Source organism: Neovison vison, chromosome 13 (genome assembly GCF_020171115.1).
Source record: "Neovison vison isolate M4711 chromosome 13, ASM_NN_V1, whole genome shotgun sequence".
Taxonomy (NCBI): Eukaryota; Metazoa; Chordata; class Mammalia; order Carnivora; family Mustelidae; genus Neogale; species Neogale vison.
The window spans coordinates 103,713,523-103,733,991 of NC_058103.1; the positions used below are offsets into that span (position 1 = coordinate 103,713,523).

At 37.3% G+C, this 20,469-nt stretch overlaps 1 protein-coding gene across 3 annotated transcripts in view; it reads right to left on the reverse strand.

Annotated features, from left to right (window-relative positions):
• Positions 1-408: 408 nt before the first annotated feature.
• The window catches only part of VPS13C (vacuolar protein sorting 13 homolog C), a 203,572-nt gene continuing 183,511 nt past the window's right edge, over positions 409-20,469 (reverse strand). For 2 of the 3 annotated variants that reach the window (XM_044229943.1, XM_044229942.1), the window contains 3 exons: positions 16,500-16,623; positions 15,077-15,157; positions 12,844-14,755 (listed from right to left, as the gene is read on the reverse strand). In XM_044229943.1, coding sequence (XP_044085878.1) covers positions 14,654-14,755; positions 15,077-15,157; positions 16,500-16,623 — 307 coding nt within the window. In that variant the 3' untranslated portion in view covers positions 12,844-14,653. Of the gene's footprint in view, positions 700-2,419; positions 2,538-12,843; positions 14,756-15,076; positions 15,158-16,499; positions 16,624-20,469 lie in introns of those variants that run through there. The other variant, XR_006381579.1, reaches the window with a different exon arrangement.

Here is a 20,469-nt window from a genome sequence, read left to right on the forward strand (position 1 = left end):
AGTTTACTTTATTGCAAGAGGATTAACATAAGGAAACTTTGTTCTCAAATTTTGAGAGCAATGAAAATAATAAAGTTGTGTTAGACCCAGTTGTTTCTTCCTTACCTCAGTGCCTCCCTAGGCCAAATGGTCCAAGATAAGCAGAGACCGGTTATGTCTGTGTCCCCAGCTACTGCAGTGCTTGGCACATGCTAGGTGCTCATTAAAGTTTTTCTTTAACTGACTATACTAATGACTAGCTTGCAGGTTGGATTCCGAGGAAGGTTTCTAAGTTTTGCCAAGGACAAACGTACCTGCCATTATTTAAAAGAACGTCAACCTCATCGCAACCAGGCCCTTTTACTCATGGTTGAAACGACTTAGCCCACTAAAGTGCCAGAAGGACTTTCAGAACCAAGGTGTTCCATTCCCATCAAGGAGACGGGTGAGAAGTGAGGGCCTTGCCACTACAGACTGGAGCTCCTCTCTTATTCTGGGCAGCTGGGGCCCAGGAGTTGCCCACATGACAGAAAAGCAGCATCGTCAAGACGAGTAAGAACATCTTTTGTCTGCCTACCATGGGCACTCCAGCTGTCACTGTCTTGGAGTCAGGCAGTCCAGGAACACATGACAAGATGCACAAGGAGCTCTGCCTGATGCCCACAGAGGTAAGGTCAGAGTCTCTTCTCCTCTGCAGCTGGGAACTAGGGAAGGGGCAGACTTTAAAAAAAAAAAAAAAAAAAAAAGGAATTTGAGGGAAAAGAAGGAAAAACCATGAGGTAGAATCAAATGCAGACTCCCACGTTAGTCTGAGCCACTCCTTAACCACGCACTCCAACCCCGGCCTGTGCTATATAGGATGTCCTGCTTAGATGATCTGCCCCGTGAAGACAAGAGCCATTCTGGAAGAAGATACAGTATGTCTTTATGAAGCACTCCATATGTTTCTGACAGGAGAGAAGAAGTTACAGCAAGCTTCCTTAGAGAGCAAATGAGGCCACCTTGTCCCTCTCTGTTTTGACAAAGATGTTGAATCAAAAGCAAATGTTTCTAGAAGCCACTAACTGCCCAGAGCTCTGGTTTTCACATTAATTAATCTAATCAGCCCTAAAACATGTTTGTTGCAAGGATGTGTGTTGTGCTTTATAAGAAGGAGGTTTCTGATGGAAGCATTTAGTGTGTGCTAAACAAGGTACGTGTAGGGCTGGGCTGCCATAAAGAAACACAAAACTAGTGCCATCCAAGGTCAAGAGCTTCCTAAACCCAAATCAGATTCCTGTCAGGCCCTACTAGATCCAGAAACATTTCCCTACCCAGAAAACCTCATTAGCTTGGATTGCTGAAGTAATTCAAGCCAGGCCTCTGCTCTGTCAATGAAATAAAAAAGTTAGGTAGAGCTAATTAATAGTGTAAAGTGTCACTTAAATTACTCTCAAGCATTCTCAATTACCTTAGAAGCAGCAATTGACAATAATTTAGTATATGAGATATGAATCAACTTTATCTAATTCATTAAAGTGGGTCCCCCCAGAGCCCTGGCCAGACCATACTCTGATAGCCTAGTTTAACTGACAAAATCATTTGTACCCAAAAATAATAAAATTGACTTTCCTTAGAAATTCCTTTCCACAGAGTCTGGCTTTGTACCTTTTTACTATACCTTACAGAATTTCTATCTTCAAGGAAAAGACACCTACATCATATAGAGTAGTGCGGAGTCTGACTTCCTTTCACTGCGCAGGCGCCTTCCCTCCCTAACACGGGGTTCATGACTCTCTAAAACAAGGGCCTTGTCTCCCGGCTTCGTTCTCTCTCTGAGAGGCCATGCTTCGCCTTGTTGCAGCCGCTATCATGTGTCAGAATCAAACCCAGTTACTTTGTTGGGAGACCATCAAATGTCAGAAATCTCTAATGTCAAAATCCCAAAGTGTCAAAAATCTCTTAGGCAAATTAGCTCTCTAGAGGGAAAACAGATACATTTTCCCATCTGGGATTCTGAGCCTGCATGCGCAGTGTTTTGGGAGCGTGAGGGGAGAAGGGGAGACTGAGGTGGGGGTGGGAGAAGGTGGCAGTCTGCTTCATCAAAATATTAATTTTTCTTTAACTGCTCCCCATTTTCAGTGTAGCACCCCAAACTTCCCCCCACTGGGTCTGTTACCTCAGAATGCAGAAGCTCTGGCAATTTCCCCAGGGTACTACCCACCCCACCCATCACACCCCTGCACATGCCTCCTTCCTCCCACCTGCATCCTTCAAAGTTCAGAAAAGGGATGTTAGCTGGCTGTGGGAGGTTGGGGAGATATGGGGATCTAACTACTCACTTAGGACTTTCAGTGAATCCTCTTCTTTACATTTCCACCCCAAAACATGGCCTCCTTTACTTTTAAGTCTCCCCAGAGTTCTTCAGCTTGATCCCCACCCCACCCTCTCCCTACCAAACCTTGTGTCAGCTCCATCCAGGTTGCTCAGTCAAATACAGTCAGATTTGTGGCCACCTCTCATGAGCTGTCCTCGCCCTTGGAGTTCCGTGTCCGTGTCACTGCTGTCATCTGGAGGGACTGTGGGGAGAAGGCAGATGCATGGTCGAGCTCGGCTTTGTTTACCCAGACATCTTCAGAGCAGGGTTCCTTCCGTATTTGATTCGGCCCCCTCTCTCCAGTCTTCCCTCCTTGCCTTTTGCCAAGACCCAGAATTACTTCAACATCTGCCTTCTTCCTCTCACCAGGAGCCCTACTCCTTGTACAGGAAGTGTCCATAGAGAATGCTGTGTAGCTCTGGACTGAAAGATAGCCTTGTGCCTTCTGGTACAGTTCTTCCAGGTGTGTGCGTGGGGGAGGGGGGAGGGGCGCCCAGCTCACCAAGCTGTGCTAACATACTTCTTCAGTTCGGATAGTAGCATGAGTATGAGGCTGTGATCTTTTTCTTTCTTTCAAATATGAAATGTTTTGTATATCTACAGTGTGAAAAATACTTATAAACACTCATGCACTTATCACCTGGATTTAACAGATGTCAACATTTTGCCATTTTTGCTCGCAATCCCTCTTTCACTGTTCACAAACAAGTCACTGTAAACCTACCAAAAGCCATCCCTCTCCTTTTGTCACCCACCCTTCCTAGAAGTCATCAGTGTCCTGGAGTTGGCACGTGTGACTTTCATGTGCCTGAAATGTCTTGTAACTTGTTCTTTTCACTCCACATTTTTTTAGCTTATATACGCATGTGTGTGTGCACGTGCACACAGTTCATTTCTTACAACTGCCATTTTAGTAATCTTTTTATGTTCTTTTTTAACCCACTACTGATAGACAGTTGTTTCCATATTTTTGTTTTTATTTGAAGTGTTGCAGTAAACATCCTTGTATATTTACTTATTTCCTCTTTGCTTGTTTGAGAGTTTCTCTAGGTTGGATGTTGAGAGTGGAACTGTTTTGTACGCCTGTGTTCAGCTGTGTGGGTAATGCGAAATTGCTCTCTAAAGCGATTTTATATCCCATCAGCAATGTTTTACTGGGCCCACATTTCCGCATCCCGTGAAACATCAGCTGTGCTAAAACTTGGATTTTTTGTCAATCTGACAGATGCAAAAGGGCATGTCATTGTTTCAATTTGCATGTTCCTGATTACTTTTCAGATTTCCTTTTCAGTGAATTGTCTGTTCATTGCCTTGGCCCATTTTTCTATTGGGTTGTCTTTCTTCTTACTGAGATGAGGGAGTTTGTCATATATTCTTAATTAATAACCCTTGGTCAGTTATCCAGGCTGCAAATATTCCCTCCTGGTTCATGGCTTGTCACTTCACTTTCTAATGGTCCTTTCTCCTACATGAAATTCTAGCTTCTCAAGACCATAAAGACATTCTCTCATATTTTCTTCCATAAGTTTTAAAGTATTACTTGCATATAGAGCCTCTTTATACCTGGTATTTATTTTAGTGTATCATATGAAGAAGAAATCTTTATATTTCTCCATATGAATAAATTAATTTCCCAAGCATCCTTATTGAATATTTTATTTTGATAAATGGAATTTTTTTAAAATGAACCATTTTAAAGTACACAATCAGTGGCTTCTAGTGCACTCAGAATGTGTGGCCACAGTCGCTCTCTAGCTAGACAACTTTCTCATGATCCCTAGAAGAACATCCCATATTCCTCAAGTAATCACTCTCCATTTCCTCTTTCTCCAGCCCCTAGAACCCACTATTTTGCTTCCTGTCTTTGTGGCTTTGCTTATTCTGAATACTTAATATAAAAGGAATCATACAAAATGGGACCTTCATGTCAGGCTTCTTCGACCTATCCCAGTGCTATTGAGGAACATTCATTTCGTAGCATGTTTCAATACTTCATTCCTTTTCATGGCTGAACAATATTCTGTTGTACATGTATACCATGATTTGTTTACCCATCCATTTGTGACTATTATTAGCAATGCTGCTGGTCTTGACTGAAATTTAATGCACCTCTGAGGATATAGGAGTTTCAATATGTAAAGCACTGAGCACCTGGGTGGCTCAGTTGGTTGAATGTCCAACTTTTTTTTTTTTTTTAAAGATTTTATTTATTTATCAGAGAGAGAGAGAGGGGGAGAGAGCGAGCACAGGCAGGCAGAATGGCAGGCAGAGGCAGAGGGAGAAGCAGGCTCCCCGCCGAGCAAGGAGCCCGATGTGGGACTCGATCCCAGGACGCTGGGATCATGACCTGAGCCGAAGGCAGCTGCTCAACCAACTGAGCCACCCAGGCGTCCCTGAATGTCCAACTTTTAATTTTAGCTCAGGTCATGATCTCACCCCAAGTCAGGCTCCATGCTCGGCATGGAGTCTGCTTGAGATTCTCTCTTCCTCCCCTCCCCCTACTCTCTCTCTCTAAAATATATAAATAAATCTTTAAAAAAAAGCACTTAAAATAGTGTCTGAAACTTATATAGTAGAATGTTTTATTAACTATCCTTATTATTCTTTTATATATTACCATATATACATGGTTCTGTTATTAGTCTATTTTGTTATGTACACCTATCTATCTCTCCAAAAATATTATATCATTTTCATTAAAACTACAGGTTATTTCATAAGCTTTGAAATGTAAGAAAAACCCCCACAATTTCCACTTATCTTGTTCCTTAAACTGACACTTCTTGGCCTTTCAATTCCACTTCAAGGCTATTTCCATTGGAATAGCCTTTCAAGCGCCACAAAAAAAAAAAAAAAAACTTCATGGAATGTTGACTAGCATTGCGTAGGATTTAGACATGAGTTTGAACACAATTACCCTTTAATGTGTCTTACCATTCATGAGCATTGTGTAACTTCCCATCTAAGAAAAATTAAGCTTTATTTCAGTAGGTTTTATAATTTTATCCACGTCTTGCAAAGTTCTGATAAACTTCTTACGCACCTCTTTTTGCTATTTAAAGCAGTATTTTAAAGTTTATCTATTTCTTTGTTTCTATTACTTTATATTTTATTCCTTCCTTCTGAGCTCAACTTCCTTTCACCTGAAGGTCATCCTTTAGTAATTTTTTAAAAAAAGATCTGAACGTGGGAAATACCTCCCCCCCCCCCCCGAAAATGGTTGTTTAACCCATACTCTTTGGTGACAGTTTGGCTGATAAAACACAACTAGGCAGACAGTTGGTTTTCTCTCAAAACCGTGTAAATATTCCATTTTCTCCTAGGTGCTATTATGTTGAGAATTCTGTTGTTAGTCTAATTGTTGATCCTTTGTCAGAAATCTGTTTTTTTCTATTTTTCTCTTTGTGTTTGCACTGCTATAGTTTCAATCCAATGTACATTAGGTTTGTATTTTTTTTTTTAATCCTATTCTGGGCTCACTTTGTTTCCTGTATCTATAATAGCATATCTTTCATAAATTCTGGAATATAGCAACAATTTATTTCTCTCCTTCTAGGACTTAGATTAGAAGAATGTTGGATTTCTCTTTGTATTTTCTATGTCGCTTATTTATATTTTCCATCTCTTGATTTCTGCTGTGTTCCAGGGTATGTACTAAGTCAATACTGTTTTCCAGTTCACTAATCTTACTTCGGCTATGTTTAATTTACTATTGTAGATGTTCATTGACTTTTCATTTCAATGGTATTTTCCATTTCTAGAATAGCCACTTAGCTCTTACTCAAATTCTTCTTCTGTTTATATAGTATCTCATTTTAAATACATTTTAAGTATATCTATTTAACATTTTTTATTGAATATTTTGGCAGTCTAATCCTAGCAGTGACCTACCTTCTTTCTGATTTGGCAGATTAACCCACATGGTGAACATTTATAATCGTCTATCCAAAGCAAGTTCTCAAAAAAATTTTCAGGTGATAGGGTTAGTCAGCAGGAGAATCTTCTGAATGAAAGATTGTCTATTTTGGGCTGCTATAACAAAAATTCCATAAACTGGGTGGCTTATAAGCAACAAACATTTTTTACAGTTCGGAGTCTGGGAAGTCCAAAATCATGATGCTAGATTTGGTGTCTAGTGAGAACCCATTTCTTCTTGACAAAATGACACCTTCTCTGTCCTTAAATGGTGAGGGCTTTCTCAGGATCTTTTTTTTTTTAATAAATTCTTGAAAAAAAAATAGTACTTAAGTAATCTCTACAGCCAATGTGGGGCTGGAATTCACAACCCTGAGATCAAGGGTCACATCCTTTTCTAACTGAGCCAGCCAGGCATTTCAGGGTCTCTTTTACAAAGGCATTAATCTCCTTCACGAGAGCCCCATCCTCATAACTTAATCACTTCCTAAAGGCCCTACTCCCAATACTATCCATCACTGTGGGGATTACAATGTTGAAATATGAATTTGGGGGAGACAAAAACATTCAGTCCACTGTAGTGATATCTTACTGGAGAGCCTAGGTTGGCTTGGTGTGGCAGGATATGAGAGCTTTGACTCCACCAAATACAGTCTGGATCCTCAGACAACTAAAGGGCCCTGCTGAGGGTGTGCCTCTGAGAAAGAAAAGCACAATTCTACCTTCACAGCAGTAGCCTGGCTCCAGATGTAGCCATTCTTCTTCACAGGTCACCTAAAGTTTCTCTTTTGGCACCCACTTACCTGCGCTCTCCACAACCAGACTATGCTCACATGCAAGGACTAGCAACGGTATCTCAAAACTTCTTCTTTTTCTATTAAAGTCTTTGTGGTTAAAAAAAAAAAAAGGACACATAAACCTGATCATTTAAAATATATATTTAATGTCTATGGAAATTTTGTGAGAAAGGGAGAATAAAAACTTCAAATAACACAACTTACACTTCAAAATAACAATTATAAACTTACTGGTTTATCAATAATTAAAATCTGTAACTGTCACAGAAAGGTAGGTCTGGTCTAAAGATCTTGTTTTCAAATGAAAAAACTGAGGCTGAGGGAGACAAAAGGATTTTGGGAGGTCTTTTGATTTTTAAATTTATAATACCATACAAATTAACTCTTGCTTTTAGTAAGAGTGATCAAAGGGATGACAACAATTTTCTAGTATAAGTAAAAGTTTTAAGTTGAATCAAGTAGAATAATGGGGACAAGTATTACAACAATGGGGTAATTTTATTCAAGTAGTTAATAGGATGGGATATTTACTACTATCGGGAAAGGACAGAAAATATGGAATTGTCCAAGTTCCACTCTGCTTTAGTTGGTTCCTGCAACATGGTTCAGCTCAGTGTACCGTATCTGAGAGGGACATGGGTAAACCGTTTGTTGATGACTTGAAGTTATGCCTAATCAGGGATGGTAGATAGAAAAGATGAGAACTTGAAAACTTACATGCTCTACTAATTGAATGGTAGGACATGAGATTAACCCTTAATTCCATTATGCAGTGCTCCCATATATATGCAGGCCTCTATATATAGAAAAAGAGCCATTCTTACTCTGATGGCCCCAAGTATTTGGGACTGACCAATAGGCGGAAGCCACAGAAAAACAGATTCATGCTGAATATAAGGCCCTTCCAACCAGAGACTATTACAATTCTATGAATTTAAGTACAACTAAAACAAAGGCCTCTGAGTGAATTTTTCTCCCCAAAAATGAGTGATATTAAACTTAATCAATTTGACATAAAAATAGGCACTATTGGTACTTCTAAAAGAGCTGAATTATAATTCAACATTGAATGAGTCATTAATTTCAGGTAGAATGGGCAATATATTCTTATTTGCTAGGGTAAGTCATGGGTAATCAGTCTTTATAGCCCTTACAAAACAGTGTTTTCAATAGTATCCATTCACCATCTGGATTGTAATAATAGTCATGCAAGATTTCCACTCTATTCATTTAGGGTCAACTCAAAAGAAGCATTTTCTAGATCTCTAAACTTTAACCATGGGAATCTTTAACATGGGCAAGCAACTGTTTCTTGCAATGTATTTGTGGTCAGTAATTCCACTTGTATTAAAATGTCACAAGACCTTACAACTATTTCAGCATCTCTCAGAAGCCTGACTCTTTTATCCTAGCTTAAAGAAAAAAAAAAATCTACTACTGACGTAACACAGTCACTGACATTCAAATGACTGCAGAGTCTAGGAAATCTTTATTTAAAAAAAAAAAAACAAAAAACCAAGAATTCTGTCAATCCTCTATTCATACCACACACACCCTTTTTCTTAAACTATTTGTGAAAGTGTGAATCAACCTGAATTGAGTGAAATAGGGAAGATTTGATCAGAAGTGTCACAGTAGGTTAAGAATCTTTAACAGCACTCCATAGGGAAGGGAAGTGGGCCCTATTCAAGTGTGGCTTCTTAATTTAAACCATCAATATGTGCTTGCTGAACTGATTTGCAGCAGAATCCTCTGGTGAAGCTAGCTTCTATTCAAATTGCAATCTTCAAACACCTGCTCATTTGTTACATTATTACTCCAACATACATGTACTGTGCTTAAAAATATCATTTCTTCCTTGGTAAGCCCCTATCTAGTTGTGGTAAAGTATGTATCTTGGGCATTTTTCTCTGCTTCTGATATCAACAAAACTCTCTAACGGTTTGAATATAGCCAAACATCCTGCATTTGATTCTTTGTTCTGGCTGCATGTTAGAAAAGAGGAAAATTTTACGTCCTATAACCGGGTTTTATTTCCTAATTTTTACACCTCTAAAGCAATCTTTGCTAGTAAATTGTCACAATAATATTACACCACACATAAGAATTCTCTAGAAAAAAAGAAATTTAGACAAAGGGCCAGTTTAGATTTCGAATATTACTACGGGAAATGCTTGTGTCACTGTTAGACCTAATACACAGATGAGGAAAAATACATAAATAATTTTGGGATAAAGGTGTGAGGTTCTAAAAGAAATCCAAGAAGCTAACATTAGCCCATGTCCATTCAAAATTGACACGAGTATCCTTGTTTCTAGGAAGAGGTGGAGATAAAAAAGGGAGGTTTGTAGGTGTTCGATCCTAACCTTAGCTCCCATCTCACCATAAGATCTTGGGTAAATCATCTAGTGTCTTATTTCTGTTTCATCTGTAAGATTCATCATATAGTGTAATATCAAGATTAATGGACTTGTTCTGTAAAGGTTCAGATAGTAACTATTTTAGGTTTTGTCCACCATATAGCTTCTGTCACAATGAGCCAACTCTGCCACTGTAGAGTGGGAACTGCCATAACCAGGACAAATGAATGGGTGTTGTGATGGTCCAATAAAACTTTATTTACAAAAACAGATTTTTTGGCCCCTGGGTTATGGTCCATCAAATGCCAGTATAAAATCTACTTAATGAAGAGAATTTAATAATGGAGATGTACAAGTAAAAAAAAAAACAAAATGATGTATAAAAAAGGAAAGAAGATGTACAAACTTAAATGATGACAAAGGAGGAAAGTGGTTTGAGGGGGAAAATGGAATTACAAGGTAAATGCTTTTCTATTTATTTTTTTAAAGATTTTATTTGTTTATTTGACAGAGAGGGAGAGAGCACAAGTAGGCAGAGAGGCAGGCAGAGAGACAGAGGGAGGCAGGCTCCCCACTGAGCAGAGAGCCCGATGTGGGGCTCAATCCCAGGACCCCAAGATCTTGACCTGAGCCAAAGGCAGTTGCTCAACCAACTGAGCCACCCAGGTGCCCTGGTAAATGCTTTTTTAAAGAGATTTTATTTATTTATTAGAAAAAGAAAGGGGGAGAGAGAGATAGCACACAAATGGGGGGCGGTGGCAGAAGAGGGGCAGAAGGAGAGGAAGAACCAGACTCCCTCATGAGCAGGGAGCCCAATAAGAACTGAAGGTAGACACTTAACTGGACTGAGCCATCCAGGTACCCAAGGTAAATATTTTCTACAAAAACAAACCCAAAGACCAAGATCTAAAGTCTATTTTTAATGAAAAAAAATTTTTTTAAAGATTTTATTTATTTATTTGACAGAGAGAAATCACAAGTAGACTGAGAGGCAGGCAGAGAGAGAGAGAGGGAAGCAGGCTCCCTGCTGAGCAGAGAGCCCGATGCAGGACTTGATCCCAGGACCCTGAGATCATGACCTGAGCTGAAGGCAGCGGCTTAACCCACTGAGTCACTCAGGCGCCCCAATGAAAATGTTTATAATGGAATTTAAACTACCGCTGGGAAACTTTAAGCAGCAGAGTCAATCTCTGGGGAAGCCATTTGATTCTTCTTCCAAGTTAAAAAAAAAAAAAAATACTGAAGAGCTGAATTCTCTTTGTGAAGAGTTCATTATTATCCTAGTGAATACTATCAATGCAGAGGATCCTGTTAGCTTATTTCATTACCATTCGAAGTATTTTCCCACTAGAAGTCAATTCTAAAAATTTTTCATCCACCAGATATTTACTTAATTAATATACAAGGGGGATAGAAATCATGACTTGGTTCTAATTTGTACTTTTCTCCAGAGTTTTCATAAATCTTTATGACACATCATCCTATGGTAACATTTCAGTCTCCTGTATGTCAACATCAATTACTCTGAATATTTTACCAGAACAATTTTCCTGTATAACTGTAAAATGGAACTCTGGCATGGCCTGAAGTAGAAGAAAATTCAGTTGCTCCTCCTGTAGTTTAGGTTCTTTTCTAAAAATTGGGAAGCAGCTTTAAGAAACTGACCATTTGGGGGCACCTGGGTGGCTCAGTGGGTTAGAGCCTCTGTCTTCAGCTCAGGTCATGATCCCAGGGTCCTGGGATCAAGCCCCACATGGGGCTCTTTGCTGAAAGGGAGCCTGCTTCCTCCTCTCTCTCTGCCTACTTGTCATCTCTGCCTGTCAAATAAATAATAAATAAAATCTTAAAAAAAAAAGAAACTGACCATTTTGAGGGTAAACAAATCTACAATCTCTTATTTGAAACTCTTTGACTAGATGTGGTTTGGAATACAGAGTTTTTTAAATTTTAGAAAGGCAATACGCTTCATACACCACAGAGCTTCTACCCCTCCAAAGAAGTCTGGAGCAGTACCCTGTAACTGAATATATTAATTTTGCTACAGCCCAACTCATTTATACCAAATATAATAAATGCCAAAATTAGCCAAATGTCAGTTCAGATTTTTCTGTCAAAAGTGTTTACTTGAATTTTATGAAAACTTTTTAGTTTTCAGAGCTTTTTGAATTTTGGTAAGGGATGGTGGGTCTGCTATAAAAGGCCCTTCTAAAGGTTTTTTCAGATCAAAGAGACCCACTATGTTGGATATTTGAATGATATAGCCTTATAACTCAAGATACTTTCAAACATAAATTCAAGAATAAGCCTAAATTCTTCAACTATAGGCACAATTACCAAGAGAAATGTGCTCCCCTACTGTTCCGGCGAGTTTCCCTTTCCTTTCAGAACCAACACGTACACGCCGTGAACACACATCCATCAGTATTCGTGGACAATCTGGCAGTAATTCTCAACCAAAAGGACTTGTGCCTCAAAGTAAAAAGATGGTTGTTGTAGCTCTGGTAGTAACTGCAGCCCTACATTTTAACTGGCACAGACATTCGTAGAATTATTCTTTAATTATTCTAAGACCAGAACATTAATCTTTAGTCCTGGCTGTGTACCTTAGAAATCCATGTGGAACACTTAGAATACAGATAGCGGTAACACCAGATCAATACACTTAGAGAACTTAAAGCACAAAAAAACCCCAAACCAAACAAACAAAAAACAAAAAACCCAAAAAACAAAAACCCAAAAAGATAGTGTCCTCCCTCAAACATAATCCAAAATCATGAAACACATGTAAGTAAATCCATCCTAGATCAGATTTTTTGTATGAAACTTTAGTCAATGCATCTTCCAATATTTTGTTCTCTCTTATTTTAATGCCCCTGCTTTTCTACAGTCCACAGCACACACCTGTTCTTCCTATTGTCAATCTGGTACTGTAAGAGCCTTCAGATTCGTAGTCTGATCTCCTAGTAAAGGGACTGGGGGGAGCAGAGGGGAGAGAAACAGATGTGGTGGAAGCCTCCCCCACTATCATGCAGCCTAAGAAAGGTTCTACAAGGCCACTGAAGGATCTTCAAGCCAGTCGGCTATCAGAAGACTTCCTGTCTCCAGGAATGGGCCTGTCCTCATATCCTTGCGATACACCATCAGTGATGGAGAGAAACCATGGAAGGCATAACCCCAGTGCAAAGCAGCCAAGGATTTCAAAGCCTGGGAGCAGGGTCCTTGTCAAAGATGTCCCCTTGCACTGATGACCTGCCAGAGATCTCCAATGTGGTAAAGGGGCTCCACGAAAGCCTTTCTAGCAATTTTTAAGCGCTCCATAACCATCAATTTAACTTCCCACTATTACAGGATTGGGAGAGGAAAAGGGAAAGACATAGAAAGGAAAGGTAAGTGTTATTTGAATATTTAATACAAACCCACAAAGTTTTCACACTTGTAAACAACGCACCAAATATTTTATTTCTCTCAGTAGTTCATATGCAAGTAATTGATTCTCAAAGCATTTTTAAAAAACACAAAAGACATTATACTTTATCAATGAATTATTTGTCCCAGGGGAGTAAATCAAATTAAATGTTACAAACATTTGTAAGTTTATTTTTAAGTGAACTGAGATGATGAATTTATATACTTCTATAAAATTTTGTGTTCAATGTTTTGTACATGCCATCAGTACAATATGGTTTCTTAAATATTTAGGACATTGTCAATAGCTTTGATTCCTATGAAATATATAATCTGATATCTCAAATTCATGATTAAGTCAGCTTTAAAGACACAAAAAACCAGCACATTTGTTATGAAATTCTGTTTATCATGCTCCCTGTATTAAGTTGTGATTAACTACTGATACAGAACTTCTGTTTAAGGCTGGAAGCTTCATATATGACACATTCCTTTAAAAAAAAATAGATGATGTTGTAAAGGCAAAGCCCACCATAACTATATCAGAGATAAAATATTTAGATTATCAATTATTATATCCTTCTTTCAGAGTCTACATTAATTACCAATTGGGAAAAATTTAAAAAGCTTTAAGGCTGGTCTTAAAAAACATCAATAAAGATATAAGAAACCTGAGCACATATCAACAAAATCAGAGCAAACCAGGTATTTCCACATCTTCATTTCATCATTAAGTCAGTGATTTGAGATAAATGTCATGTTAAAATCCAGGAGTGAACGTAAAGATTCATTCAAGGAAATCAAATACTTCTAAACATTTTTTAAAAAGCCTTTATAGGCAGTGATCTCTGATTAGCATAAGTGAGATGTGGAAAGGACAAAGATAATACTGTATTGAACTGATTCTCATAAGTTTGCTCTCTCAAAGGACTCTCAAAGGACAGTGTTGTTATATATGCCTAATTTTATTTATATATAACATAACTAGAGATTTTTCATTCTTCCTGATAAGTATTTAAAATACATTTCTAGGTATGCAATAGGATGACATCTTAGCACATGATTCGCTTAGAAATCTTTCAACTTATAAAAAAAATTTCTAGAAATATAAAAATATTGAGCTTTTCATATTTCTGAATCTTAAAAAACATAAAGTGCAATATTTCCATATATCAGCAAGTTATAGTTATGCCACTTAAGTTCATCTCAAAAGAGCATGTAAATAATTTCAGAAGTTTTCCAAAGGCTACATTACAGAGCACAGACCACAGACATTTTCAGATTTGATTTTCTGTATGTTTTTATATTCTAATGCAAGGAAGAAAAATAAGCAGCAAAGTTAAACATGTTTTTATTACCAAAAAATAATGTTTTCATGAAAAGAAAATAGAAGACATGTCATCTCTTCCTTTAGTGGTTTTTCTTCAGTCAATTATCTGATTTACCAAAAATATGATCTCAGTTCAATTATTGAATGAATTACCTTTAAATAAAATATCCAACACCTGTCCAAAGGTTTGTCCAAAACCTCCTAAAGAACACTACTCATTCTAAGCTCTGTTCTTGTTCTTCAGTAAAAACTTTAATTGAAAACAGGCCCCTTGCCCTTTGCTTCACAACCTTAACATTAATGCAAATACCACTCTGAGTTTCAAGTAATATTTCTTTGAGGGCCTGACCCACTAAGGGGAAAAATGGAAAATCCAATATCAGTGATCCTAGAAAAAAAGTTCTAAAACCAAAGGATTGCTTGAAAAATTGTTAGCAAGAAAAGAAGAGTGATTTATAGATAAGACCGATGGTTGGTATTTCTCCCAGTAGCAGCCCCCTAGGATCTGTGATTAAAATGGTATTTGGGGCCTGAGAAGTTTCAGTGATGATTGCTTCATCAGTTTTTGCTGGTGTCTCATTGACCATGCATCATCAATGGCATTACATACTTTCTGTAAAATAAAATATTTACTATGAATGGTAAAGTCAAGTACAGGCTCATACGGAGGAGAAGGGCATAAAAGCAAGAGTTGGAGATTTCCACACAGCCCTGACAGAGAAGAACAAGAATACACAGTCTATATGTGTCATGCAAAATAAGACCCTTCTACCTGTAAGCCTACAATATATTATTTTAAGCTCACATATCCATCCAGAGTTAAAACTGGAAAAGTTTTTGGGAGAAGTAATGGTTAGTGTTATAACAGATTTTTTTAAAAAAATCTTGCAGCTCAAAAAACAAAAGGAGGAATTCTTTAAAGTAAATTGTTTACCTCTGCTGTGGTGGTGTCTCGCAAGTAAATGTTCCGAAAACCATGACTGGCACTGTCTTTTTTGTGGAAGAGACCTTGCTCCTGTTTCAAAAGAAATGAGAGGAAAGAAATTATTCTGGGGAAGAAAAAAAAAATCATATCCTTTAATTGGATGTTCAAATGTCAATCCTATTTTATAACCAACAGACTAACTAAATATTCACACTCAGGTATGATAAGAACTAAATCATTTTGGTACAAGGATAGTGGCTCCATGTGGGAGCTGTTAGAATTTATGAAATCGGATGAGTACACATCTATCTAGATAAAATAATGGCTTTCTACAGGCTATGATAAATAGCCTACAGAAACACCACTTGATAACTCACCACATCTGACAAATCAAAAAACCCTTCCTTCATTTTCTTGGCTGATAGATAAAATTCTTATATAATGTAAAACACATTGAGTCAATTCTCACCACTGATGTGAAAGAAAAGTGACAACTGAATATATATGCAGAGTGACAGAGTCTTCTCTGGTTTGAAAACTATGTTTCATATATCAAGGGGGTCTTTCAATTTTGACATTTTACAATGAGGTATGGCTGAAATGCAAAATGGTATTATTTCACAGTTTCTCTTCTTTGTAAACTTCTATGACAAGAAAATATAAAGGATAATAGTACCTGCTCTTTAACTATTAAATTTTATGATAAATGCTTTTTAGATAGTTTTGGTAAACAGAGATAATATCATTACTGTTTAGGAGAAAATACATACTCCAAGAATGGCCATACTCAGAATGACAATTTGTAGTTTTTTTAAAGGGGTGAAAACAAATTTATAATATATCATATATGAAAAAAATAATCCATTTCAAAGTAAAGTGAGCCTGAGAACTAAGCAAAGGGTAGGGCTACCATTCCTGGTAATTACTTGCATGCAATTAAAGGTTCTTCTTTAGAAAATGATGGGAAGGAAAGACATGAGAGTATTATCATATATTTATACTGTACTAGTATCCTCTAAGTACCAAATGTGATAAAACATGACTGTTTTAGATATAATATTTATAATCTCCTAAAAGCCTAAAAAGGCATCTAAGATTACAGCAAAATAGTTACTCATGTGAAGTTAAAAAAAAAACAAACAAAACTGTATTTACTAATGCTTTATTCTACCTAAAAGGAAGCAGCAACATCCTAATTTTTTCACTGGACACTTGACACAATCAAGGACTATAAAAAAATACAGTACAGAAATAAATTGATTATACATCTTTCATTACATTTCACCATATTCTAATAATAGTAATATAATCATCATCATAATGATGATCCTTCAAACACTGTGTAGTTAACTGTAAAAGAAAGCCATAAAGCACTGGTTTCCATTCATTTAACAAAGTCTTAGCTCTAAACATGTGATTCATGTTTTCTTACCTTGAATGAAATTTTTAGCATGTTTCCATGGACACTGGGAGGAAATGCAAAATCTTCAAATGGACACTGCCAGTCTATGGACATATGGCCTAGGATTTCAACTTCATTTATACACAACACTCGCCTATTTTGCAAAAGGAAACAAAAACATGCAGGTAGTCATAAGGAGTTAATTATTCTAATATTTCACTGTGCTGGATGTCATATGCAGTACTCAGTAAACAATATAACCTGGCACTAAAAAAAAAAAAAAAAGTACGCTTCACATTAAAAAAAAAAAGTCTAGTTAACTGTCAGAAAGCAAATATGGCATCTACCAACTAACACAGCACACTTTCAAAAATTCCCCTTCTGCCAATATTGCAAAATTCAGAAAAGTGTCATTTTTTTTCACTGACCGAAAAACTGAAATCCTCTTTGAAACACATAAGGAACAGGCTGTATTCTCATCTAGGAAGCAATAAAGGCAGAAGCCCCTGAAAATGTTTTACTTGGAAAATTATTAATTGCTCTTTACTGTCAGTCATTTTTGCCTTCCAGTCAAGAAAGAATGTGCAGGAAATGTCACAAACCTCAAATGTCAGCAAAGATTCACTTTAGGCCGACTAATAAATATCAGGTTTGAACACTTTAACAGTAATGTACTATATCACACAGTGATATATCCCATTTTACTCAATAGCAAAAAAAGGAGAGGAGGAGGGGAAGGAGAAGATGATGAAAGAAAAAAAAAATCACAGAATCCTTAAAGGACATCTGCATTGATTTCCCAGTGTGTGATTCAGATTAATTACTTGATATAACCATACCTGATTCTGAAATTTCTATTACAGAAAGCATAACTAGGAAAGTAGAGGATGTGTTAATTCTACAAATATCCAGGGTGCTGGAGAAACAAAGAAGGTAAGATTTCTGCTTGAGAGGCACTCCTAGGTTAGAAGGGAAATAAAAACATAAATATAACCGACAGCACAGTGAGAGGAGTACAGATGCACAGTATGCAGGAAAATTCTTCTGGAGCACCAGAAGGAGGGACTGATTATGTGGGTAAAGTATGTGTATAAGAGCGGACTCTTGAAAGAAAGGAGTTCTCTAGGTGGGAAAGGGCAAAGATAGTCCAGACAAAGGGAGCAGATCAAAGACGTATCAAGGAATGTAAGAAAGGGAAGGTTTGTTTCATGAATGTAGAGGTCTGTAGCTGGAACACTAGATCTACAAAGAAGTAAGAAAATTAGCCTAGCGTTAGATCTTGAAGTTTTTTTGTGTGGTTTGTTGCTGCTGTTGTTGCAATTTTAGTAAATTTTGACTTTAATCTATAAGCAATGGGAAATTTCACAATCAAGTTTCCTATTTTCGCATCATGGCCCTAGTGGCCAAACAAGAAGTGGGATAGACAATCCAGGTAGAAAGCTACTATGATAGTCCAACAAGGAAACAGTGAGAACCTCAGTTAAGGCAGCATCTGTAACAAGGGGGAGAGCAAGCTAGATTCTAGATGCTTAGAAGGTAGAGTTGATTGAACTTGGTGACTGATGGAGGGTGGGGATGGAAATAAACCCTTGCGCCTTTAGTTCTCAGCAGAGGAACTATGGGAATTTAGGGCTGACTTGGACTGCTGTGTACTGTAGGAAGTTCAGCATCTCTAGCCCCAGCCTACAACTGCCAATAGTGCCCTCTCATCCTTGTGACATCCTTTAACCCCATGCCATATTCCAAATAGTCTCTAGAAGAGGATTCCATTCCTTCTGCCTCCTGTTCCAGAAGAGAATCCCAAGAGCTGAGAGTAACAGATAACTATTACAAATCACTCTGTCAAATGAAAATTCACCATTACCACCATCTTTAAATTCTCTTCTCTTGACCATGCCAAAAATAATACTGTTCTCCTACCACCCTAAATTTCCTTCATTCTCTTCCTCCTGTTTCACGCTTACCAGAGCATGTGAGCTGTGTGTGTATATGTGGAAGGCTGTAATCATGAGCAATAAAACGTTCATACTTTTAAAGAAATTAGTGATCTTCCATCACATTAATGATAAAATCTATACCCTTCAGATGTCATGAGCAGACACTTGTGACTTACTTCACCTCCCAGTGCTTCCCTCATCAACACTCTACTGTCCAGCTATTTCAAATGATCTTACTGTTCGAAGTGCTATACTGTTTTATCCCTCTGTTTGCTATTTACATGTATGAAAACTCCACATTCTGTAAGCTCAAGGACCTCCTCCCTAACGCCATCCCCCTGGCACCTTGTTTCCCACCTTACTGAACCAAGAGATTTTCCTCTGTCTTCAGAGTCTCTGTATATCACTTTATCTTAGCACCGAGCATACTGTGATGTCACTCATAATGTACAGGTCTTCCTTTAGGTAAGGAGGGGACAGAAGATACCACTTTTATCTGTGTCCTACTTCTGTCAGACATTGACAGTGCAATGGTTGGAATGTTTATATCCTCCCCCAAATCATACACCAAATCCCAACCCCAATGTGATGGTAGTAGAGATGGAGCCTTTGAGGTGATTAGATCATGAGGATGGAGCCCTCATGAATGGGAACAGTACCCTTATAAAAGAGGCCTGAGAAAACTCCCTCACCACTTTGCCATGTGAGGACACAGCAAGAAGACGGTCATCTATGAAGACGGTCATCTATGAACTGGGAAGGGAGCCTTCACCAGACACAGAATCTGCTGTCACCCTGACCTTGGACTTCTCAGCCTCCAGAACTGTGTGAAATAAACATTGTTTAAGCTGCCTGTCTATAGAATTTTTGTTATAGTAGCCCATAGAAACTAACACAGATGGTTAAAAAAAATGTCTATTCAGAGAACAATTTCCTAATGAAGATTACTAAAATAAAATACTAAGCAGGAGTTAGGATCAACTAGTGGGGATATAGCCTAATAAATTTGGGTCCTGAGAACTCATTTTTTCTTTCTAAAAACTGTTAAGGAAAAAAATTCAGACCAAATTTTGGATGAATTTCAATATGGAAAAATTCAAAGTCCTATATATTGGAAAACTCAAAAAGTAATCATATTAGTAATAATACATTGGGTAAAAAGAGCTAATATTAATTTATAAAACGTTACTTAAATTCAGTAAGAAAAAGACCAACAATAATAAAAAATGAACAAAGGATATGAAAAAGCAATTCATGGAATAGAAAATATACATTGATGATGAATGTATTAAAATGTTCATACTCATTAGCAATTAAATAAATGCTAATTAAGACAAAACTATTTTCTGACCATTATTTTAGCAAAAACAAGAAGGTTTAAATGATAGCACTAGTCTTAGCAAAATTCACAGGATAAAGGGCATTCTCTTATACAGTTAGTGGTATGGAAAAAAAATCAATGCAACTGTACTGATAAAACAAGTTGGCAATATATAAAAGGTTCTCAAAAATCTTCAGTTTTTAAATCAGCAATTCCACTGATAAGAACTCACCCTAAGGAAATAATTATAGAAAAAAAGACAGCTGCATAGATGTGTTTATAATAATACAGTATTGGGAAGAAAACACTGAGTATCAAATAGGAAGGTAGCATTTGAATAAGTTAGAGTATATCCATAAAAACAATATTACAGTCATTAAAAACCATATTGTCTAAGAATATCTAATAGCCTGGGAAGATGATCATAATACACTGTTTGGTGAAAAACCTAGGCTGGTTAAATATACATAATATATTTTTTTGTACACACAGTTTTCACAAAATACATATACTGCAGCGGGCTGCAGAAATACATAGTTTTTATAAAATAGATATACAGCCGGCTGGTGGGATTGCTGGTAAAAGCTATTTTTAGAGGTTATTATAATTCATGAATCAAATGAGGACAGTTTTAAGAACGAGAGGGATAGCTACTAATAATTTCACTGGGACCAAAAAATGCAAACTAGCTCTGTCCTAGACAAACCACAATATATAGTTACTTTATTTTCATCCTTTAAAT